Source organism: Carcharhinus amblyrhynchos, chromosome 8 (assembly GCF_965287045.1).
Source record: "Carcharhinus amblyrhynchos chromosome 8, sCarAmb.v2.hapA, whole genome shotgun sequence".
Classification (NCBI taxonomy): domain Eukaryota; kingdom Metazoa; phylum Chordata; class Chondrichthyes; order Carcharhiniformes; family Carcharhinidae; genus Carcharhinus; species Carcharhinus amblyrhynchos.
The window spans coordinates 106,312,873-106,339,300 of NC_137331.1; the positions used below are offsets into that span (position 1 = coordinate 106,312,873).

Here is a 26,428-nt window from a genome sequence, read left to right on the forward strand (position 1 = left end):
CCTGCATTATACGCCTGATGTGCTTGCAGACCAGTTGAATATTCAGGGATTGGAACCGTTTATTGTTATTGGAAGGCAAACCCTGGTGCCATGGGGAATGATTGGCACATGAGCGCAATCAATTGCCCCCTGCTCCTGTGGTAGACCTGTGATCTTCCCGAACTCCGCGGATCATCATCTTGGCTCAGGTCAAAATGGATGCAGCACTCGCCCTAGTAAAGAACCCATCTGTGATCTTGCGGATGTACTTACGTGTGAGCACAGTTCCCTGATGGAGTCCTGGAAGGAGCCAGTTGTATCCACATTGAGTAAACTTTACAGCCATAGGCAGCAAGTGTCCTGTCACACCACATGGCACCAAGTCTTGGACGACATGGCAAGGGTGCCTCACTGCCTCCCTCATCGGCCACAGGTCTCCGGTGGCACATGGTGTCAGTCTGCTCAATAAAGGAGAGCCTACGACAGTGTACTCTCACGTGTCTGCATCGCCTCCAAATATCCTCGCCGGCTGGTGCAGCCTCCAGCCACTGATCATGGCCTACTGCCCTTGGTGATACTCCTGTATTATTGCAGCTGTATGTTGATGCTGGACTCTCTTCTCCTCCTTTGATCTAATGAGAAAAACAGCAAGCTCCACTGGCATCATCACTATATCTAAACTAAACCAGCGAGAGAATAAAAAGAGAGGGATTTGCTTCCCCCTAATGGCCCCCTACCATGCCCCTGACCCACTAGCCATCTTTACCTTGGAGCAGCCAGCTGAGAAGCATCACCTACATTGCTGATGCACTCGCTGATATCAAATTCCCATCCCTTATCCCAGACAGAGTGGTTCCTGGAATTAGCCTCACCCACTCTGGCTCTCAGATGGACATCAACTGAGGGGTGCCTTCTTCCCCGAGTGCACGGGACCACTGGAAGCTCTTTCAGGAGAGTCTTGTATTTTATTGTCACACCTTGGTCATAGACATTTGCACAGTGAAGTTGGCACTGGGAAGGGTGGGAAACCCAAGGAGCCATACAGCAGGAGCTGGGGTCCCTGGGGAGATGTATTTCTGAGGCACGAAATCTGCCGGTCTTCTCACTGAAAGCTGAGGCTCAGCCTTTAGTCATCGCACTGTGGGGAGATGCCCGTGCAATGGGTTAACAGTGTCATAAGCATAAATCTCAGCTTACTAACTGAGCGTAATTGGTTCCTCCTTCAGTGCTACACAATGTTAATAGGCCCCCTGGTTAATCAAATGGCAGCTAGGAGGTCATGGCACCAAGTTCCCATTTTTAAAAAGCAGTAGTAATTTGCACTAGTGCGACATGGGTGGGAAGAAATACCGGGACTGGAAGTTACATTGTAATGATGTGAAGATGCCAGCGTTGGACTGGGGAAAACACAATAAGAAGTCTCCAGGGCTTTGACAAAGCCCCAAAAGCTGGTGGCATTTGATACCAAATAAACCTGCTGGACTTCAACCTGGTATTGTGAGGCTTCTTACTGTAGTTACGTTGTGACACAGGCCAACGACACTCTAATTCATGCTAATCAGATTTGCGCTCTTATTGGAACCTGATTGTGTCATCAGAGGGAGACAGAGAAGACCACAAACCAAAATCTCCAGTGCAAATCCCATTTCTGGCCTCTCGTGGGATTAGCAGACATTATGCAACTTACACCCAGCGCTGACACGGCCACAGAATCATGGTGTTTGTTCAGTTACATTCCTTCAGGTATCCACCACTCAGATGTACTGCTATTGTAATGATGGATTCAATTGAATGTGCTTCTGTGGAAAAAGGATCATCATGTTATTATGAGATAGAACCTAATCATAGTGGCACAGTGGTTAGCACTGCTGCCTCACAGTGCCAGGAACCTGGGTTCCTTTCCTGGCTTGGGTCACTGTCTGTGCGGAGTATGCACATTCTCCTTGTGTCTGCGTGTGTTTCCTCCAAGTGTTCCAGTTTCCTCCCACAGTCTGAAAGACGTGCTGGTCAGGTACATTGACCATGCTAAATTGTCCCGAACAGGCACTGAAGTGTGGCGACTAGGAGATTTTCACAGTAACTTCAGTATTAATGTAAGTCTATTTTGTAACAATAATAAATCAACTTTAAAACTTTAATCAGAGATGGACTTTTCATAATATTGGAAGAAAACCTTTTCAGTTGCTTCTATTACTTATTGATTGCACTGACTTGGAATTAGACGTTAGTCAGAAATAACATTACCCACATGTCAGCTCTAATGAAGATACAGTCATTATAACCATCTTGTATGCAAAGCAGCCCACTCCAAGGAGTGCCCACCTTGATGGGCTGAAATACACACAGGTTTCAGCCTCACTCATGTTAGGTTGAATTCATGAATTAAAATGCCACCCTCCTTAGCATGAAACAACTGCCAATTATATGAAGCCCAGGTCTGTCCAAAGCTCAGAAACCATTCCTACATGTGGCAAGTTTCTTAAACCACTTTCCTTAAATTCTTGATGGCGGCACTTTATCATCCGCATTTTAAAAGCTTTGACAACATTTTTAGTAGTGTTAGTGTCTGCTAAGCATTGAAAATTGGGATTCTACTCAAACCTAAAGGTTGGATGTTGGTATTTCCAAATGTCAAGTCTTCCAAATGTATGTTTTATTGGTCCCCTGTTTTAAAGTTACTTTAGATTGATGTTCCTGAATAGGCACGCGGCCAATCTTTCAAGCAGACTCTTGGATCTAGGTCTCACAACTTCACTTTATATATATATATATATATATATATATATCTATCTATTGAAGCGTGTGAGGAATGTTTAATTTTGCCACGATATATTTTTACATGTGTTGCGCTGCAAGACATCTCTCATACCATTTTCAATTGGTTGTTGGTAGGTAAAACAGGCAAGGAACATCTGAAATAAGTGGCAAGGGTTGTTGGGAGGTGGAGGGGTGCATTAGAGACTGAGTTAAGGTGTTGTCAGAGATCATTGTGGGTGTACAGGAGTAAGTTTGGACCTGGAACAAGCACTGCTGTAAGTGCACTTAACCCATGGATCTGATCCATGTCACCTCATTTTAACTGACAAGAGTCCCAAATCTCTGGAAATACAACTATGATATCTTGTAAAGACTGGCAATCACCAAGTAGATCAATGAATGAAGGTTTATTAAGTTAAGTAACTATGTACAGAGAATGAGATAAAATTACAGCACTCCACAACTCCAGACGCCTAACTGGCAAGGAAATCCCACGCTGAGCCCTAGGATTCAAGCGCTCTGATCCGCTTGGCCGAATGGGTCACATGACCCTCTGAGAACCCACCCCTTAATGGGACTTGCTATCGTACCAGCCATCCTAATTGAAAGATTTTTAAAAACTAATTCTTAAAAGATTTAACCCCCCCCCCCCCAATCGATTTTAATTCAAACTGCAAGTGAGTAGATTGGAGTTGAGTTTGAAATTTTAAAAATGTTTCCCGACCCAAGCTCAGTCTTGGAATTAAAATTATCCCACTGGGGTTTAAATTCATTTTCATTATCCATGATGTGGAGATGCCGGCGTTGGACCGGGGTTGGCACGGTAACAAGTCTCACAATGGCCAGGTTAAAGTCCAATAGGTTTATTTGGAATTATGAGCTTTCAGAGAGAGCGCTGCTCCTTCATCAGGTGAGCACCCGAGGCAGAAGCAGTGCTCCAAAAGCTCATGATTCCAAATAAACCTGTTGGACTTTAACCTGGCGTTGTGAGACATTTTAATTATTCAATCTGAATGGATTCTATACCAAATTACAGTTGCATCACTTGGCCATGTATCCTTCATGATTAAAAACACATCAATCTAATTTTTCTATCTTCACTATATTGGGTGAATGATTTTTGAAGAAGTGTGAATTCAGCTATTCTTTTAAGTTTTTAACTGATTCTTAATATTTTGATATAATGTATTGTTTGAAAGGGTCAGCTTGTGCTCTACAGATTGGTTGCAGATTGCTAAAGTCTAAATTGTAAGGGAACAGTCTTTTGTGATTTTTATTAAATCCAGTAACAAATTAGGGTATGCTACATTTCCCTCCTTTTTCATGATTAATGGGTTCCCAAACTCAAACAGTCACCATAACTAAATTGGCCATCAACTGCATAGAATCTCTGCTTCAGCGAGCTTCACTGATGAACTGCCTATTTCACTCCTGTAAGAAAACAACAGAGAGCAAGTTCTTTGCATGTTTAACTTAGGAAAGCCTCCCAAGTCACTCTCACTGATGTATTCAGACAAAAATGGATGCTGATTTTACCACGGATCAAGAAGGATGACCAACAGCCTGATCAAAAAGATAGGTTATGAGGGTGTAAGGTCCAAATTCTCTGCCATGAGGACAGGCAGAGGTGGCAGAGGGGTCTGGGGAGATCATGGCATCCAGACAGCAGAAGTCAAGGTGGGGTGGTGCAGAGGGAGGGGGACCCATAGGCTTATCCAGAGGAATGATGTGATCTAGGGTGTGTTGTAGTATAAAGGCAGAGAATCCCTATAGTGCAGAAAGGAGGCCATTTCGCCCATTGAGTCTGCGCCGGCCACAATCCCCCCCAAGGCCTATCCCCGTAACCCCATTTACCCTGCTAGCCCCTCTGACACTTACCATGGCCGAGCAACCTAACCCACACATCTTTGGACTGTGGAAGGAAACCAGAATACCCGGAGGAGAACCATGCAGGCATGGGAAGAATGTGCAAACTCCAAACAGACAGTGATCAGACCGGGAATTGAACTTGGGTCCCTGGCGCTGTGAGGCAGCACTGCTAACCACTATGCCATCACGCTGCCTTTGGAGGATGTTGCGGATGTATGGAGGAACAAAAATCATGAAGAGATTGAAACATGTTGATGGTGATTGTAAATTGGAGTTGGGCGACAAGGTAGATCAGGAAGGGCAGCATTGACGGATGGAATTTAATCCCCCCAACTCAACCACCCCCCTCTTTCCCAGAATCAGGAGCTAGGGAGCATTTAATCAGCCGGGAGGGTGCGGAGTGAGAACCTGCTTCCATCCTGCCTTCGCCCATTTACTTCTGTGGTTGGAACGTTCATGAACAACCGTACAACCTTACCACATAAAAGCTAGTTGAAGCCCATAGGTGAGCAATTATATCCACTTAAGGGCCTCACCCTGACACGAGTTGTTGAACCAATGGCAGAAAAAAGAATTGTGACTTTGAAAGTCTAGAAGGCTTACAGTGGGGAGGGTTTCCTCATTCAAAGGCACTCACCGTGACGGGGTGGTGGTGGGGTTGTGGGATGGGGGGTGGTGGTGAGGGATGGGTGGGTGGAGGGAGGGGAGCGGAAATGAGTGCCAACCTCCAGTCCTTTTTCCTACCACCCCTTCAGCCAGCGACCTCTCCCATGACTCCCATCTCCCTATCACTCAGCTGTTGCCTTTGGCCCTCAGCAATCATAATGGGTGCATCTAATGGGTCAACAGCTCTCGGAAGGTGGACTTTCTACCCTTGAGGACCTAAATATAGTGGAAGGGCTGCCACGAGCCAGTTATGAAGTGGTGGATTGGGGGGGGGAGGAGTGGGTGTGGTGGGGGGGGGGGGGGTGGGGAGGAGTGGGTGTGGTGGGGGGGGAGGGGTGGGGGGGAGGAGTGGGTGTGGTGGGGGGGGGGGAGTGGGTGTGGTGGGGTGGTGGAAGGTGGGGGGCTTCCCAAATGCAGTTCTCTCACTAATCAACTCTTCAGTGCAGTCGCTTGGATTAAACATAAGAACATAAGAAACAGGAGCAGGAGTAGACTACCTCGCCACTCGAGCCTGCCCCGCCAGTCAATAAGATTATGGCTGATCTTGTAGTGGTTCAGTTCCACTTACCCGCCTGCTCCCTGCCTGCAGAATCAGATTGATTCTGATCAATCCTTATTGATCAGAAATCTACCTACCAGTGACTTAAACATATTCAACGAGGTAGCCTCTACCGTTTCAATGGGCAGAGAATTCCAGAGATTCACTACCCTCTAAGAGAAGAAGTTCCTCCTCAACTCTTCTAAACCGACTCCCCCCTTATTTTGAGGCTGTGCCCTCTAGTTCTTGTTTCCTTTCTAAGTGGAAAGAATCTCTCTGCCTCCACCCTATCTAGCCCCTTCATTATCTTCTATGTCTCTATAAGATCACCCTTGAGCCTTCTAAACTTCAATGAGTACAGGCCCAATCTACTCAATCTCTCCTCATAAGCGAACCCCCTCATCTCCAGTAGCAACCTGGTGAACCTTCTCTGCACCCCCTCTAAGGTCAATATATCCTTTCGCAAATAAGGGGACCAAAATTGCACACAGCACTCCAGTTGTGGCCTCACCAGTACCCTGTACAATTGCAGCAAGACCTCCCTGCTTTTATATTCCATCCCCCTCGTGATAAAGGCCAACATTCCATTTGCCTTCTTGATCACCTGCTGCACCTGCACGCCACTTAATGTTGAGCAGGATTTAGTGCAGAATAGATTGATTACCGGGAATGGAACTTCAGGCAAGCTGAAATTTACAGACATTGGAAGATGTGAGATTGATAAGCAGTAGATTGATTGAATGTTGAGATGGAAAGCATGGATTTTTAAGCAAAGATGAGCTGAGTAGTGGGAAGGTGGGTGCGGCTGGTAGACGGTGGGTTAGGAGGATGTAATGTTACCACTCTTATAGCCGGCTGTCTTTGTGAAAGAGAGTTTTTGAGGCCCTCCTGATGACAGTAGTTTAGGAAAAATTTTAAAGAAGTACCTGAGGAAGAATTAGAAATGTCAGAGGCATGGCGCTAGAAGGGGGATGTTGTGTGGTCATCAGTTTAGTAGGAATGGTATCAAGGCAGCTGAACATGGTTCCCTTTATTGAGATGAGCTAACTGGAAAGGGATTTGGGAACAAAGGATGTTGACTGAGGTGTGGGGGTGAGGAAGCTGGGGCAGGTTTGAATCAGCAGGAAAAGGGGAATGGGGGAAATGACAGAAACAGTTAAATGGGTGGTCCCAATATTTTCATTCATTCATGGGATGTGGGCATCGATGACTGGACCAGCATTTTGTTGCCCATCCCTAATTTCCCTTGAATAGTTCTTGCTTAGAGTATCAGAGCACTTAAGAGTCAACCACATTGCTGTGGATCTGGAGTCAAATATAGGCAACACCAGTTAAGAACACAGATTTCTTTCCCTAAAGCGCACTAGGGAACCACATGGGTTTCCACAACAATCAACAGTTATCATTAGACTTTGAATTCCAAATTTTTATGGAATTCAGATTTTACCAACTGCCGCGGTCGCCAGAGCATTACGAGGTCACATACCAACCGACTCAAGAACAGTTTCTTCCCTGCTGCTGTCAGACTTTTGAATGGGTCACTGACTGTGTGGAGTTTGCACATTCTCCTCGTGTCTGCGTGGGTTTCCTCCGGGCGCTCTAGTTTCCTCCCACAGTCCAAAGATGTGCAGGTTAGGTTGATTGGCCATGCCAAAAATTGTCCTTAGTGTCCTGAGATGTGTAGGTTAGTGGTAAATATGTAGGGAAATGGGGGTAGGGCCTGGGTGGGATTGTGGTCGGTGCAGACTCGATGGGCTGAATGGCCTCTTTCTGTACTGTAGGTTTCTATGATTCTATGATCTATCTTTTATTAAGCTGATCTTTCTCTATACACTAGGTATGACCTTAACATTATATTTTATACCCTCTCCTTTCCTTCTCCCCTATGTACTGTACGAATGGTCTGTATAGCGTGCAAGAAACAATACTTTTTATTGTGTACTGATACGTGTGGCAATAATAAATCAGATCACCTCATAATGAATTGGGGAAGAGCTTTTTCCAAGGCTGGACACAGAAAGAAACGGCATTGAAAGAGACTGCAGCACATGGCTGCCGCAGAGCATAAGGAAGTAGACGGAGGCTGCCTTTATCATGAAGTTCATGAGTGCTGATAGCCGATATGAGAGAAGATGAGGGAGAGATTGTTTCCTTGAATATGGGTGGGAAAGTTTATGTGGAACATGTAATTTAGCTATTTGGAGGATACTGCTTAATGTAGCTGAAAGTTACAAATAACCAGTAAATGTTGGGAGGAATGTCAGCTTAACATGGTTAAGTGTGCTCGTATGAGCTATTTCATTCTAGATAGACTTCATTGCATGCATTCTATCCATGTCTGTCAGGTGAGAATATTACATGTAGTGAGGTTAAAATGATGCTTGCGTACGCACTACGTTGCTTCCAACCATTCACGCCTTTATAACTGGTGATTTTTTTTTTCTCCTTCAGGACAATTGTCCACCTCAGGCAAGAGGTGCTGAACTGAAATCTAAAAGTTATTCGCTGATGATGCGTCACTCAGACCCATTCAAACCTTGTAGGCAACAGCTGCTCCCTCCTTGTTCTTATTTCCTCATCTCGGACTTCCAGGGAGACATCTGGTGTTCAGAATTAGATTCCTTTTCTTGGGAAAATGCTTTCCACAATGAATGAAGCAGAAATGCAATCCGAGATTGTGTCCCTTTTTGAAGTCGCACCGGTCGTCCAAATTGGCACAAGATCAGAGGCCAACCCATGAAAAGAGCCCCAAGAGTAAAAATATCCTGGGCGTGATGCTTCATCGTGGCCTTCCCAGACTCTGCCTCCCAGTGCCGGGGACTGGGTTCGATTCCCGGCTTGGGTCTGTGCAGAGTCTGCACATTCTCCCTGTGGCTATGTGGGCTTCCTCTTGGTGCTCCAGTTTCTTCCCACTGTCCGAAAGGTACCCTGGTTAGGTGCATTGGCTGTGCTAAATTCTCCCTCAGTGTACCTGAACAGGCGCCGGAGTGTGGCCACAAGGGGATTTTCATAGTAACTTCATTGCAGTGTTAATGTAAGCCTACTTGTGACACTAATAACTAAATAAACCTGCCCACTGCCTTGAGGAGAAATTGCTTCTTCCAAAGGGTTATGAATCTGTGGAACTTGTTACCCCAAAGTGCGATCGATGCTAGGACAGTAAGTAAATTTAAGGAGGAGTTAAATAGATGTTTTATTGGTAATGGGTTTAAGTGTTATCTGGAGAAGGAGGGAAAATGGGGATGAGGAGCATATCAGCCATGATCGAATGGCAGAGCAGACTTGATGGACTGAATGATCTGATTCTGTTCCTATATCTTATTACCTCGTGAACAAGTATAATTTGCATACGTTTTAAAATTGGGCATTTGCTCTCAAGTATATCTTTACGAACCATTTACAAGTCGAAAATGAGAAGTTGCTTTTGAGATCTTTATGCGTGTAGACGGTTCTGACCTTTTTGATTTTTATTTAATGTACAAAGGAAGAACATTGAAAAAATACTTTCCCGGATTACATTTTGAAACAGTGCTGAGTCCCACGTATGTCAGCTGTGGTTTATACTGGAGGAGTTATCTTTCAATTCACACACTGATTTAATGATTTTCTTCAATTTGTCCAACAGGCAGATATGCTTGATGTGAATCAGATTATCAAGGACCTAGCGTTACTGGTACATGAACAGGGCGATAACATTGGTGAGTATTAGCTACGGTGTGAACAAAATTATTTCTGACCCCCTCCCCCCCCACCCAGTTTTAACTTAAGCAGAAGCATATTTCCTCTCGCCCCAGTGTTGCAACACATAGGTTGTGTTTCACACATAGAATCATACTGCACACACGGAGGGCCTTCAGCCCATCATGAACACATACTGCGCACACACAGGCCCTTCAGCTCATCGTGGACTCATACTGCACACACAGAGGCCCTTTAGCCCATCATAGACGCATACTGCACACATGGAGGGCCTTGAGCCCAACATGGAACCATACTGCACTCGTGGATGTCTCTCAGCCCATCATGGAACCATACTGTACGCACAGAGGCCCTTCAGTCCATCATGAAAGAATGCAGCACACGCAGGAACAAAAGAAAAATCTCTTCAGATACTGGAATCGGAAGCAAAACCAGAAACTGCTGGAAAATCTCAGCATGTCTGACAGCATCTGTGCAAAGAGAATAGAGCCAGTGTTTCAAATCTGGATGATCCTTCGTCAGCAATTCGACAGAGACCCTTCATCCCATCGTGCTGTGCTCCTTGAAAGTTCCATCCCCCCTGGTCTTTCCCACAGACCTGCAATTGTTGATGTCATTTGCTAGCATACATACACTCACTTTTCAGGCAATGTAATCCTGATCATAACAGCTTGCTGCATAAATCCTTCTCTTCATCTCCGTCTGGTTCTTTTGCCAGTTATCTTCAAAAAAAAATTCCATGAGGGCTTAATGTACGCCTTTACCACAGGTGGTAATCTGGCTCACCCATCTGTTCGGCAGCCTGCCTGATTTTCAACCCATTAGGTTCTCCAAAGGTTGGGAAATCTGCTCTATCAGATTATCAGGCGACTACTAAAGGTGAAAATGATGCCTTACAGCCTTCCTTCTCCTCCTGTGGGAAGTACCATGATTACAGATACTGCTTCATTTTAAAAATAGGGCCACACACCACCTCATACAAGAGGAGTCAATTAGCCCCACCCTAAGGAGTCATAAAATTCCAACAGAAATCAAATGTTTGGAAGAGAATTAGATTTAATTGTACAGTTGGGTGGGTTTTATTTCTTGATTACACTGCTGTTTTTGATTGCGACAAATGTGATTTCTTGGGAGTTAACTCACTTCATTATCTATTCATCCCTTGTATGATGGTTATTGAGTTTCAAAAATTAAACACTTAAAATTATACATTTGACAGCATGGCCCAAAAGGGCTTTGATTTCCTTGGTTTTTAACACTAATAGCATCTTGCAGCTAAACCACGTCAAAAGAAACAAAGCTGGTATTTCAAAACAACGATGAATATTTGTTGATTAAATTGTGAAAGAACAAAAGTGGTGAACAGGCACATGGCCTGAATTTCGCTCAAGTTGGGCACACTTGATTGGTGCACCTGGAAGTGGCCAGTATCCACTTCTACCCGTGAATGAAGGAACAGCCCGATTTCACACTGGCCTACACAGATATGTAGTGAGGATGTTCTTAATGACATAAGCTACTTGTCCCTCAGAAGCACTATCCCCAGGACCTGCTGCTGACCTGGAGGACTCCCCACTTACTTGACATCCGAAGACGAGATACCAAACCTCATCTGTGTTACAACTGCTCTCTGCACCAAGCACCAGCGCAGATGTAGATGCCTCTTGGGCGCTATAGCATGTTGGCTTAGTTTGGAGTGCACATCAAACCCACTGGAGGAGCTGGCAGATGAAAACTGCCCAGGGCAAAAGTAATCGGAGGAATGCTGAAGATCAGGATTGTTCTGACTCTGAGGCAGATAACCAGTCTCTGGAGTCATCCATCAGGAGCCAGATGGTCAGCGGAATGTGTGGGAAGGTTTGAGTGTCTGTGTATCCCCTTGCCTGTGCCAAATCTGTTCAGAGCACAGCAGATCATGATGATAAGCAACACATGTTCTGGAGGATATTGCAGAAATCTCCTGGAAAGGTCTAGACAGCAGAACGTCATCTTTAGTAGTCCTACTGTCCTCTCCCGTTGGGTCATGACACCGATCGTACCTCTCCTCCCTCTGTCCTGAGATGCCAGAGTGACAACATGCACCACCTTTTCACTGATACTTTTTGTCACCCAGCAGCAGTCCAGCAGCTGAGCTGGACCCACAAACGGCCTTGGCACTGTGAATGTTGCAGTATATGCATCACGGGAGCTGCTACAGTAACTCGCACATACTTACTGAATCTGGATCCTGTGGTTGCATACTATCTGAATGTTCATGGCATGATAACCCTTCCTATACGAAAAGGCACCCAGCTGACCCACTGGTGCCTTGATGACCACATGAGTGCAGTCTATGACACCCTGGATGTGGGGGAACCCAGCAATAGCTGTGAAGCCTCTGGCTGACTCAGCCTAGCTGGTTTGATCTATCGATTGATGGATGAAGATGTGGGTCTGTCTGTAATTGACAGCATGTCAGTTACAAGCTTGATGCAACAATGGACAGCTGATTGAGACAGTCCACGCAGATCCACCTCTGAGCACTGGAAAGATATGGATATATAATAATTGAGGACAGCCGTGACTTTCCGAGCCAGTGGCATTTCTCTCTGGAAATAGGTCTCGACTGATAGGTTTATGTCAGCTCAGGCCATCAAAGGAATCTGTGCTGGAAGGAGGTACATATCCATCAACTGAATGGTGGAAGGAGCTGGACGTACTGTTTAATCTATTCATGTTCCTATATTCCAGTCCCAGCCTGAACTAACACCAAAGACACAGCTAACTGCACACACTGTCCTTCAAAGATTAACTTTAAGCAGATGAGACAAGATAAAGAGCAACTAGATAATTTTGTTTATCTCATGCTTGAAGGGAAGTATAGTGCTGAGGACAAATGCTATCCATGGTGACTAATTGCACATTCACATCCAATTAGGGATTTTATTTTTTAAAAGCATTTCCTTTTGAATAATTCTATTTGCATGATTATTTTATGGAATGCAGAATCCCTTCAGTTCAGTAAACAAGCATAAATGACATGTTGGGATGTCACAAAGCCAAGAGCTAGCGGTTTGAATTGCATCCGTTCTTTGTGGCACATTATTGAAAACATCTATGTTTCTTCAGCTCTTTCAAATCACAGAAAGCATAGTGATGCCAGTGAATAGAACATGTTCAGTGGGCTTAGTCATCCCATTCTTGGCTTATTCAATAAGATAACTACAGGTTGAAGCCAATGCAATTAGGTGTTTTAAAAGTATGTAGTTGTCATCGTGAAGGTGAAGGAGACTGGACCTTTCCATTTTGGAAAATCAGCATACGTTCAGGTACCTCATAAGCTGCTCATCAAAGTTCTTTTTACCCCGCCAAACCATATCCTGGGGGTTACCATTGACCAGAAACTGAACTGAACTAATCATATATATTAAGTGGCTACCAGAGCCGGTCAAAGGCAAGGAATCCTGCCATGATTAACTCACTTGCTGACTCCTCAAAACCCATCCACCATCTACAAGGCACAAGTCTCCACTTGCCGGGGTGAGTTCAGCTCCAACAACACTCAAGAAGCTTGTCACCGTTCAGGGCAAAGCAGCCCACTTGATTGCTATCCCTTCCCCAAACATTCGATTCTTCCACTATTGACAAATTGACGAACAGTGGTAGTTGTGTGATACCATCTACAAAACGCACTGTAAGAATTCACCAAAGTTCCTTAAGTGGCACCATCTAAACTCACTCCCACTACCATTTAAATAGACAAGAGCAGCAGATACTTGGAAATGCCACCATCTGAAGGTTCCCCTCCAAGTCACTTACCATCCTGATTTGGAAATATATCATCATTCCTTCACTGTTGCTGGAAATTCCCTCCCTAACAGCCCTGTTAGTATACCTATACCTCCAGGGCCTGTAGCAGTTTAAGAAGGCAGTTCACCAGCACCTTCTCACGAGCAATGAGGGATGGGCAAAAAATGCTGGCCTAGCGACAACTGCCACTTCTCATAAATGAATTTTAAACGTACATTTGTCACCTCTACTAGAGGGAATAATTGACATCCAAGGGGAGACATTCAAATCACATCTAACCAAGAATTGAAAAATTGGAGAAAGGAGGGGGTCACCTTGATCTCCCTTATTAATACCGAGGCAATATTCAATGACTGAGTAGCCTGCCTGCCTTTCAGGCAAGGCCCTCTATTGTCCTAACAATGACTGCATAAATGTAGCCCCCTTTCCCTCAGTGGGCCTTTTGCTGATACCCTTAATGTTACTGAGTCATTGACTAATGGGAGTATTTACCTCCACAAATTTCTTCATAAATTTGGACACATTCAAAAGTTCTTCATTTAACCTTCTTAGGTCGACCGAAAAGAATCTCAATTTGTCAAACTTCCCCTCATAGTAAAAGCTTTTAATTCCTTGTGATTCTTTTCCTCATCGCCTGTGGATGTTGAATGTTGAATTTACTCCTGATAAAGCAAAGCAGCGGGCGAAGAAATTTCTGAGACTCAACAACATGTCTTCACCTATCCCATTTATGGCAGCGCAGTCTCATTGAGGTTACAGTCTTTCAACTGGAGGCAATGTAATGATGTGGCTATTCCGAACCATATTGATATTGTTTTCACCTTTAATTTACAGATAGCATTGAGGCCAACATTGAACGGGCGGCTTCAAATGTTGACGCAGCTAATGAGCAGCTTGCCAAAGCAAATCAGCACCAGGTAAGTCCGTATTTAAATCTTGCCGAAAGACTTTTCTCACTCTGAAGTGGACTGATCTGGCCTCCTTTTTTCCTAAAATATATGCTCTTTGGGTTTTGGGGGTGGACCTCAACTCAAGATATCTTAAGCAGAGGGGGGAGGGCCCTGAGCCTGATGGAAAATCAGACAAAGCATTGTAATCAGGCCATGACTTTAAACAGGCAAAGAGAAAGTAAAAGTATTATTGTGTGTCTGACTACCTCCAACCATGTACAAACGTATGGCCTTGATGCCAATTTGAACATACTTTTAATATTGTTAGTAATGTCATGATGTGGAGTTGCCAGCGTTGGGCTGGGGTGGGCACAGTAAGCAGACTCACAACACCAGGTCAAAGTCCAAAGGTTTATTTGGAATCACGAACTTTTAGAGCATCGCTCCTTCATCAGGTGAGTCAATAATGTCGATAGCAGTAAAACAAGAGGTGACTTCTGCATCAATAACTTCCAATAAAACTAAAGATTCTTCTGAACGAAGGTAATCCCAGCAGTTGTATTGGGATGAAGAAAATAGATGCTATCGAGTTGACCGCCTTTTAGACATTTACCAATTCCTCTTTCTATTAACTAACAAAGGAAATCAGGCACAATGTGTGATCAGTGGCCTACTTAACATCATGCATTTTTCCAAATATAAAATATCCCATATTTGCCCTCGAACATTTCAATTCCTGTACTCCTTATTCTATAATGTTATATTCCCTTCTATCAAAATTAGGGGTAATAAATTTCCTTGTGTTTGCAGTCAATCTGCAAGAATTCAGTGGAAAGAACCATTTTCAGTTCATGTTCCTCGAATTTCTACGTCTTATCTTTTTTCAGACATTCATACATCAGTACTCCTATTCTAATGAAGCCTTTAACGTGTGTATTTAACTTGTCAAAAATGATTTGCAAGTAGTTGGAATAAAATGAAAAACATTTTGTTTTTTGCCATGAACTCAGTTGATATGTGTGTATTCTTCAAATCTGTATTTCAGTGTTAGGTGTGTTGTGACAATTGTGATATATTATAGAATGGAAAAGTGATCCTGAAAAAACATTTTTTAAGCCTTGTGCATTTATCATTGCTTTATGTTATGTCATAATAGTCACTGTGAAAACTCTCCTCATTGACTGAATTCTGAAAGACTTCTACCTAGGCCAATGATGAGGAAATCTTCAATAAGAAACTGTGCTAGAGCACATGAGTGCACTAATGTGATGGTGTACTATGATGAGATCATTAATGCATAGTATGATCTTTGCTGAAACATTTTGAATTCTTTGTCTCCACTCAATAATGGCTTGCGTTTATGCTACATTTTTAATTGAGCAAACATTAACAAAAAAAGCAAGCGCAGATGAGTTTTGACACTAAGTCATATCAGAAGTTAAATGACTTAAAATGTGGTTGAAATGGTAAAGGAAGAGAGAGAGGCAGCTGAAGGTGCAACTGCTGCTGATGGGGTGAGGATACTGGGGATGCTCCAGAGACTTGAGTTGGAAAACAACAAGAATTAATTGTATTAAATGTTGCACTTCTAATGTAGTAAAACACCTAAGGTACTGAATGGTTGGTCAGCCAATTTTGGCACCCAGCCACGTGAGATATTAGGGTGGATGACCAAAAGCTTGATCCAAGACATAGGTTTTAAGGATTGTCCTAAAGATGGAAGAGAGTTAGAGAGGAGAAGGCACATGGGGAGAGAATTCCAGAGATTTAGGTCCTCGACAGCTGAAGATGCATCAACCAATAATGGAGCAATGACAATTGGGGATGCGCATGATGAATGCAGGTATATTGGAAGGTTGTGGGGCTGGAGAAGATTACAAAGATTGGGAGGGCTGAGCCATGGACGGATTTGAAAACAAGAACTTTAAATTGTGGCATTGCTTAACAGAATTATTGGGGTATGAGGAGGTTGGAGAGATAGGGATGAGAAGGCCTTGGAGGGATGGTTATCCAGGTTGTCTTCATTTATGATGAAGCAAATCTTAGACTATTTTAATAGAATCAGTTCTGTTCCTCATTTGATCTTCCCTGGCTCTTTTCCTCAGTTTTGTCATGTAGATTAACATAAGTAGACCTAGTGAGGCAGTTTAAATTCATTCTTTGAAAAGTGTGAGCATTAATGTTAATTGGACCATGATTTTTCCTTGTATTGCAAGTCTAGTTAATGTTAATGCCAGCATTCCTAGACCAGGTGTATTCAGCAGAAATTCAGAATAAAACTTCTTGTATTCTAGACTGGATACATTAACCCATACCTGTAGAAAGTATCCCTCACTGCGCCAGTGTTCCTTTCCTGTTTCTCTCACCAGCCATCCTTGCAGTCACTCTGACTTAGACTGCCAACATCTCTATTTCAGAATTCCACTGAATTCTGGACAGAGACTGTCCAGACTCTCATTACCTTCTCCCATCTGTGCAGTTTGAAATCCAAGTCCAGGAAGATAGAAAAAGTTAACCAAGATTTTCCCTTTCTCTGTGAAATGTGATGATGAGGCTAAGCATTTTCTCCCTGCCCTGTTAGCAGTGTAGCTCTAAATGTTTTGACAGGGACTGGGCTCTATTGTTGACTGTGTCAGAGGCCCCAGCATGGCAGGGGAGATCAGGATGGGAAATCACTGATCCTGAAGGGCTATGACATGTGCCGTAACTTAAAACTGGAACGCAGTGGAGAATCCTGCTGGTGGGGATCGTGTGCCCGTTGACCTGTTATTGATAGTGTTCACCAGTGCAGATCATTAGATGCTTCGGTCACCTCTGCTGAGTCCTGATCAGTGCTGAATGCCAACAAGATGCCGGGAGGAGGACTTTGACACAGAGTTCCTCAGGAGATGACGGGAAATTTGGCTTAATTACACAACACTATCCCTGCCACCTTATTCGATGATGCCCATCCAAGTGCTTCGGGCGTCTGGTGCCCCGTGAAGCTGGAGGATGATCACAACTGCAAAAATTGTTGGCAGCCCAGCGGTTTGAAGGCACAGCCAGTGCATTGCCACAACTGTCTGTGTGACACTGGAATGCAGCTCAAGAGGAACAGCCTACCCTCAATGCTTTAACCTCTTGTGCCAGCCAATCACCGCGAAGTTAGGTTTCCATTCTCTCAATTTGGAATAAAACTGGGACTATTCAAAGGGCTTATTTGAGACTGATGCATTAGAATTGTGTTTTTTTTTTAGTTTGGAATTGTGCAGCCCTCACACATGACAAAGCTACAGCTTGAAATTGGAATTGGCCTGCATTCACTGTCCATAGCCCACAGTCATATTAAAGATGAGCTTTACGTTACTAGACATTTTGTGATCCCTCAAGCAGTATACAAGTCTGATTCTATTGTGCCTGCTGAATATAGTGATGTATTTTCTGCTCCATTTAAACAATCATTTGGGTCAGAAATTTTTACTTTCTTAGATCTAATGAAGTGTATTTTACCTGGGGGTGGGGGGGGGGGGGGGGGGGGGGGCGTGGAAACAAGGGCAAATGAGTAGGTAGAGAGTACAGTGACTGAATTTATCCAATGGTTGACTCCTGACAAGAAAGTTTTTATGGTTGATTTGTAATCACTGAATAGGCTTCACTTATTGCATCATACATGAGATTCCATATGTGAGGTTGAATTATCTTGACTGTTAGGCAGTTTCTAAGGCAGATTCCTGCACAATCTCCCTCCTGGAAAACCATCCAAATAATGTGCCTACTGTAAATAGTGTTGCATTAGAAGTAATAATAACTTGACCAACTATAGTCACTGTGCACAGTAAAATTGTAAATGCACTCAAAACATACATAGTATGTCATTATGTCTATGAAAAACAAAACAGTTCTTTTATTGTGGTGCACTGTTTGTTATTGTTCTATCATTAGTCACTTTGTGTGTGTGTGTGTATATATATATATAAAACTTTTAAAAACATATATATACTTTAAACTGTGCTGTGCATCAAATGAAGAATCTTCAAATAGCTACATTCTATGATGGCAGATGATCTTTTAGCCTTAGATTTTACTTATATTTAACATTGCAGCATTCTTATGTACTGAAGGGATGTTTTGCACGTTTCTGGAAGAGTCCTTGTCATTGTGGCTTCCTACAGTGGAGCTAGGAAAGTTCTTTGCTGGAATATAGCATTAATGCTGAGCTCTTATTTTGACATTGTATCCCCCTCCCTCACCTCAGTTCCCTTACTTCCCAGGAAAGGAAACAGTTCCCAAGCACCAACACTGGGTAAATGTTTCCAACATACTCTTGACTTTTAAATTGTGAGAAGTGTACAGTGGGCTGCCTTTGAGTTATTGCTTGTTTTGTATCCCTACTGAATCCTACACCCATGAGGTGTTTAAATGTGTTAACTATTAATTATGTGTGCTCAGCACTTGGCTAAAGAAAGAAGTAACTTCTATGCATGTAGAATCATACAATCCCTACAATACAGAAGTAGGCCATTCAGCCCATCCAACCTGCACTGATAACAATCCCATCCAGGCCTTATCCCAGTAACCCCACATATTCACCAGGCTAATCTCCCTGACACTAACATGTAATTTAGCATGGCCAATCCACCTAAACTCCACATCTTTGGACTGTGGGAGCAAACCGGAGCACCCGGAGGAAACATATACAGACACTGGAGAATGTGCAAACTGTACACAGACAGTCAGCTGAGACCAGAATCTAACCTAGGTCCCTGGAGTTGTAAGGTAGCAGTGCTAACTACTGTGCCACCGTGCTGCCATATATCACCTTCAGAGTCCTCTGGACACCTCAAGAGAGTGTTTATGAAGTATGTCTAACATTTTTAGATAGATAAACATGGCAGTCAATGTGTTCACAGGAATATCTCACAAACAACAATGGGATAAATGACTGGATAATCTGTTTTGTCTATGTTGGCTAAGGGGTAATTGCAGGCCATTTCACTAGTGGAATCCCACTCAACTGTTCCATGAGATCATTTATGTCCCACGGTCAAAGGTCAAACTGGACCTTAGCTTGACACCTGACCTGAAAGTCTGCATCCCTGACCGTGCTATCAGCACTTCCTCAGTATTTTATTGCACTGTAAAATTAAAAATGTTTTTCACAGTGTGCTGTCTCCTTAATTTTTGGAATAAGAAGCAGAATTGAGACAGGCCAGGAATGTGTTCTTGGAGATTGCATGAGTAGATGTCTTCACATCTACTTATGCTATTTATGATATTGTTGCATTGTGACATTGAGAGGGGTCAAACTACATCACCCACACATGTCAGCCTTTATAATGCATTAGAGCAACAGTTTATATCCCTCCTAGCCCTTAAACAGGACTCTTCCAGTCCAGGGAATTTGGATGACCTGCTCATCATCATCTCTTCCCTACCAAATTTATAGAGGTCACACCTTTACCTTTGCCAGCTGAATACTAAGCTGGTAAATCAAATCGCCTGGCATCCTTTCACCCCACTGAAACCCATACACTAGAAAACTGATGGATTTTATAATGATGGGTGATCCACTTGTTAGATTATCATCTATGTTGTGACTGTGACATTTTCTTCCATTGTGTTTGGAAAAAAAGTTCATATTTTGGATAACCAATTTTTTTTTCCTTGTCGTTATCAACATTCATGGACTGCAATTCTAAAGATCTAAATAAATTTTAAAATGCGTATTAAATCCCTGCAGTGTACTCCATAGATCTGTTGAGTGCAAGTAAGCCACTTACTTCCCTTCTGCATGACACATGATTAATAAAACAAGATGTATTTGAAGACATTAAGGATTTTGCGCCTCAGCGCTCCTGGCACACACTGCAAGCGCATATCAGGAAACAATGTCCTTCCAGGCCTGGGTTTGCTGATCATTAATTTTAAAGGATATAAAAATTGTTGAATGTGACATGGAATTTCCCTGCCAGTTGCTGCAATGCACTCTCTTGCACATAAAATGTTTCTGTAAAAGTAGCATAGATGGAATTGAAATAATTATATTCCCCAAAATGTGATTGCATTTTACTTTCTTGCAAGATGTTTTCATTCTCGATCCAGCACCCTGCAGTGACTAATTTGACTTGCTCCAATGCTTTTTTCTATATAAATAGCTTTCATTTATGTCTAACCTCATAAATGCAAGGCTTTTTCTGAACAGTGAATGATTTATTATAGTGATGGGCATAGTTTTCCATTTTTTACCCCCTAATGTACTGGCTCAGTCAAGAAAAGTGGTGAGCACACTGCCAGCCGTTCACACCATATTTTCCAACACTTCAAAAAGAGAATACTGCACGCATGTCTCATACTGCAACTGTGATAGGACTGGCTTTTACTGCCATTTCCTCCCTGGGAGCTGTACCTAACTGTATGCCACAACCCCCTCCACCCCCCTCCACCCCCCTCCACCCACGTACCCTGTTGGGACCTCTTCATCTGGTTCACATTTCTCTAGACCTGTTGTTAACCTCGTCAGGGGAAATTCCAATGTAGGGAGAACGGTACACTGGGGGAACCCGCTAATCAGAATTAAATCCTAGGCAGCACAGTGATTAGCATTGATGCCTCACAGCGCCAGGGTCCCGGATTCTATTCCCGGCTTGGGTCACTGTCTGTGCAGAGTCTGCACATTCTCCCTATGCGTGCATGGATTTAATCCGGGTGCTCTGGTTTCCTCCCACAGTTGGAAAGAAATGCTGGTTAGCTGTCTTGGACACGCTAAATTCTCCCTCAGTATACCTGAACAGGTACCAGAGTGTGGCGACTAGGAGATTTTCACAGTAAATTCATTGCAGTGTTAATGTAAGCCTACTTGTGACACTAATAAATAAACATTAATGTTGAATGTATTTGGAATAGGTCTTCGGAGGCAGAAGTCCCTTCACCAAAATCCCTTTATTTATAAACTCTAATAGCAGTACACAAAGTGCTAGTAGTTAGTCGTCTACCTCTGGGGGTGTCAGAGAAACTGACACCCCTGGTTAAATGCAAGGCAAATACTCCCTGATTGGCCCATCAATTGGACCCTTAACCAGGAAGTTCATACCCCAATAGGCCAACCTGAATGGCCTGATTGAAGTCATTACGGTATTTAAATGAAGTTCTTGACCTTCCTGGGTGGGAGCCTCATTATGTTAAGGGGGGAGGGGGGGTAGTTGTGGGGCTGATTGCAAGATTTTGCACCCGTGTTGCCACTAGATCAAGCTGAGTCACACTAATTAATAAACCTGCAATGTTGTTTTTATCCAACCCCACGTGTTAGCACTTAAAAGTTCTTCTATCCAACAAGTACAGTATGCAACATCAGTGATTACAAATTGGTGTTTCCAGATGATGGGAGGAATAGAAGACTGAGGAAATTCAGGATTTTCTCACTTTGAGATCCAAGGAGAGGCATAAAAATAATAGCAGTTCCAGAATTCCAGATCCATCTTGTCTTGACTTGTCTTGTTGAAATTGTATTGTGTGCAGAGTATGCGATAAACATCTGGTTGAGCATTGCCTGAATGCTATGGGAACAATTATAACCCAACTATCTTGGCAGGAAACAGCCAAAGTTGAGTGCAACGTTTGCTGCATACTCGCAGCTTAATCTGGCTCTCTGTGAGGTCAACAGAGTCGGACATCGGATAGCATGTAAAAATCCAATATTCTATGGAAATCCGTTAGTTGCCCCAGATCAGTTTGGGTTACAATTTCTGTATAAGTGAAACAGAATTAAAACAGAAATGAATAGAACAGAACTGTGATCAGACCTTTATGTGCATCGAGGAGCTGAAATCCTGAGATTGAATGAATGAATGAAGAAGAAAGCAAAAGTTTTATCCCTTCATTTTGCAGGTTTACTACATGCTGACACTACTCAACCTCATTAGATACTTAAACAATAATATTTATGTTGATGTAAAAGATCAATCAAGGTTAATTAATTTTGAAGTGTGTGAGTTTGATAAAATGGACCTCGACTCTGCACTTTGCTGATAGGTTAATAAACTTTCTTCGCAGTTTGCTGCAAAGTATTCCGTTTTGTTTCTTTAATTAAGATTACAAATTATTTAGTGGCTTTCAAATCCCTATATATTGACTGAATTTTCCTTCATTATCTTGGTACATGCAAGCCAACGAAATAGAAAAGAATAAAAATCCACTGGAGAATCAACCTTATTGTAATCAGGCTTGAGTATATTTTGGCAGCAGACGGAGATTACTTGCTAAGTTTAATTCTATAGTAATTTCTGAAATGTGTATTTTTGAGCCCACCATTTACAAAGCGTAAGCCAGGTGTGTGACAGCATTGGTCAGATGCTGCAAGCTAATAATGTCCAACAATTTCATTGTGATTGTCTTCCCACCTGTGGAAATCTACTGCCGATATTTTGGACCAAAGGTCCGTGGAGTCAGGCTGACACCAAGGGCAGGGTGTTATGGCCTCGCTTGTCCCAAAACCATAAAATCCTGCCCAAGATCAAGGGATCTTTCCATTGTCCGCCCCTCACCTGCTCCGATTCTCATGGCGGGCAGGTGGAGTCGGATCTCAAACAATGATGAGACAGAGTACAGGAATGAGATAGAGAACCTGGTGAACTGGTGTGGCAACAATAATCTCTCCCTCAATGACAACAAAATGCAGAAGAGTGTCATCAACTTCAGGAAGTGTATTGGAGAACATGCCACTGTCTAAATCAATGGGGACGAAGTAGAAAGGTCAAGAGCTTCATGTTTTTAGATGTCCAGATCACCAACAACCTGTCCTGGTCCCTACATGCCGACACATGCCAACACTATAGTTAAGTAACCCCACCTACTTTCTCAGAAGACTAAGGAAGTTTGGCATGTCAGCTACGACTCTCACCAATTTCTACAAATGCACCATAGAAAGCATTCTTTCTGGTTGTATCACAGCTTGGTATGATTCCTGCTCTGTCCAAGGCTACAAAAAAATACAAAAGGTTGTGAATGTAGCCCAATCCATCAGGCAAACCAGCCTCCCATCCCTTGACACTGTCTATACTTCCCGCTGCCTCAGCAAAGCAGCCAGCATGATTAAGGACCCCATGGACCCCGGACATTCTCTCTTCCACCTTCTTCCATCAGGAAAAAGATACAAAAGTCTGAGGTCACGTACCGACCGACTCAAGAACAGCTTCCTTCCTGCTGCTGTCAGACTTTTGAATGGACTTGCATTGCATTAAGTTGAGTGGTGAGGGATGGAGGACTTTGCTGCTTCTGAAATAACTGGGACAATGTCCCAGCAAACTGAGCTGGGTATTCAAACCAGCTGTCAGCAGTGCTCTTCACCCTGTCCCTGTTGCTGCCAATAATCTGCTTCCAGGGTCAAAGAGCCCAACTCTATCCTACCCATTAACATTTCCATTTTAGATGAGCAAGGGAGTGATCTTGAGGGCTACAGTTTGATTTTGGTACAGTCCTGTGTGACGTTGTATTTCCCGGGTGGCATAGTGGTTAACACTGCTGCCTCACAGTGACAGGGATCCAGGTTCGATTCCGGCCTTGGGTCACTGACCGTGTGGAGTTTGTATGTTCTCCCTGCGTCTGAATACATTTCGTCCGGGTGCTCCAGTCTCCTCCCACACTCCAAAGGTGTGCAGGTTGGTGGATTTGGCCATGTCTGTTAGAGAGTAGGTGTAAACTCGATGGGCCAAATAGCTTTCTTCTGCACTGCAGGGATTCTACCCTACTGAATCCACTCGGAGTTCCACCTTCAATTAACTAATAATCAACAAAACAGATTTAATATGATTCTATTGCAGCTTGTGCGCTTCAGACCTCCAGTGTTCTCTTCAAAGTATCTCGTAGCAATGCCAGCAAAGACTTGTCCTGACTTCTGTACTATGCTGGACTGTTAAAAATGTCATTCCTGTATAAGGTATTGTCAAGTTTTCCAGCGCAGTTTATTTATTTATATAAATTGAATTCATGTCCTTCACAATCAGGGGTACACACTTAACCCACAATATCTCGTTACGTAAACATGTAACTCAAGTGACTTAACACTAAGCCTTCTTGTGTGATCTTGCACATCCTGTGTGTATTTTTCCTACCTTCCGGTGGGCAGCCTCATAATCACTTTACGAACACAAGGGCAATTGTAATGGAATTAATTAGTTTATTTTGTAGTAAAGTCAACTCTGGGCAGAACAATATTTTCAGTTGCTCCATGCTGTGACCTGTCACTCCCCATAACATCAAAATTAATATATTACACAAACTTCGCCTCTGACATGGGCCCACAGTTTCACATTATTAATAGGTGTTTGCTGAACTGATTAGCATCATTGATAGAAAAAATTAATTATCTGTTTTAAAACTCCAGCTTACTTCAGACACGGTCCTCATGAGAGATCAAGGTGCCTTTGGCCCATTTTCCATCTCTTTCTGTTGAGGATTAGCTCAAAGCCCTTCCAATTAAAACTACCACCAACCTCCTTGGTCTGAGTTCCATGGCAACGTGGAGTGGGCATGTATACATTGCCTGCCCTATGGGAATTTCAGGCTAAAGTATGACCAAAACAGTGCGGATTTACAGAATAAACACAGAAAATGCTGCAGTATCTCTGCGGAGAGAGAAAGAGTGAGTTAATATTTCAGATCAATAGCCTTTCAACAAAATAAGGAAAAATTAGGTGGGGGGGGGGGGGGGTGAGATTTCCTGTCCTAGGAATTGTAGTGGGCGGAGGTCAGACCATGCAAAGTTTCTTAGGCTTTGGGCAGCATTTTCTGGCTTTGGGGCGAGCGTGGCCAGAAAATCCCGACCTAGAAGTGTAATTCGTTTTTAGCAGGTGAAATGGGGAAGGATGGGAAAAGAACAAAAGGTGTTTGAAACAATGTACAAATATAAATTTAATCTATATTTGTACATGTGTGCTCAGAGAGGTGAAACATGGTTCTAGGTTCATTTAGAGTTTCTTTGTGAGCTGGTTGCTGAGAAGTCTGGAGGCCTTCTTTGTATACATGCAGTTTTAATGAGATTTTATAACTCAGGAAGTGAAGAGATAGAGGGTGATCTTGAGGCTGTGCTCTCCGCCCATGAGAATGCCAGAGGGGACTCTAAATCCGGTGAAACCCAGAGATTGCGAATCCTACTGGTGAACTCGTGACTTGCAATTTTGACCACCTTTTGTGGACAATGAGTCATGTTCGTGCCCACAATGGGCATGAACATGTTTTAGATTCATGACAATACAGTTACATCAAACCCCCTTTATCCCCGGAATCAATCTGGTGAACCTCCTCTAAACTGCCACCAATGCTACCACATCCTTCCTCAAATAAGGAGACCAAAACTGGACACAATAATCCAGATGTGGCCTCACCAACACTCTATACAATTGCAACAATGCTTCTCTATTTTATAATCCTGTTCTTTTGCAATAAATGCCAATATTCCACTAGCCTTTTTTTAATTACGTGCTGCACCTGCATACTGACTTTCTGTGATTCATGAACATAGACACCCAGATCCCTCTGTCCAAACGCATATTGAATCTCTTTCCATTTGGGTCATAATTTGCCTTTCTATTTCTTCGGCCAAAATGGACAACCTCACACCTATCCATACTAAACTGCATGTGCCAAATTTTGGCCCATTCTCCCAGCCTATCTATATCCATCAGTAGAATCTTCATATCCTCTTCACTGCCTGCTTTCCTGATCATCATAAGAAGTCAGACTTCTTACTGTATTTACCCCAGTCCAACGCTGGCATCTCCACATCATTCCTGATCATGGACAGGGCCTTCGGTGATACCTATTTTAGTATCATCAAATGCCCTTATCAGCCATGCTCGATGTAAAAAGACACTATGTCAGAAGGGCTGGCACAGAAGGTTGCATCATGAAGAGGGAGTGAGATGGAGAAACTGGGAGGAAGAAAAATGTTCTTACAAGAAGGAAGTTGTGAGGAAATGGAGCTGAGGAAGCTGTGGATTTATAATATTTTCGTGTTGATAGTCTATCACCAGAAATGATAATAGAGAGATTGAGGAAAGAAGACTGGAATATGAGCCATATAATGGTAAGAGTAAGTTCAACACTGAATTCCACAATTCAGGGCAATAGCAGGGAAGGGCATTGATACAATCATCAATGTCTGGAAAACAAGTTGAAAAAGGGGTCCCTTTTAGGTGCCCATTTCACGGCAGTAAAATGGGCAGAGCGTGATTGATTTTGTAAACTATATTGTCGACGGAGACAGATA

The 26,428-nt window shown here is 43.2% G+C and overlaps 1 protein-coding gene across 4 annotated transcripts in view; it reads left to right on the forward strand.

The window, feature by feature from the left end:
* tsnare1 (T-SNARE Domain Containing 1) overlaps positions 1–26,428 on the forward strand; it is a 735,823-nt gene that overhangs the window by 599,836 nt on the left and 109,559 nt on the right. For all 4 annotated transcript variants that reach the window (XM_080194990.1, XM_080194988.1, XM_080194987.1 and 1 more), the window contains 2 exons: positions 9,435–9,507; positions 14,132–14,214. In XM_080194990.1, coding sequence (XP_080051116.1) covers positions 9,435–9,507; positions 14,132–14,214 — 156 coding nt within the window. The remainder of the gene's footprint in view (positions 1–9,434; positions 9,508–14,131; positions 14,215–26,428) is intronic.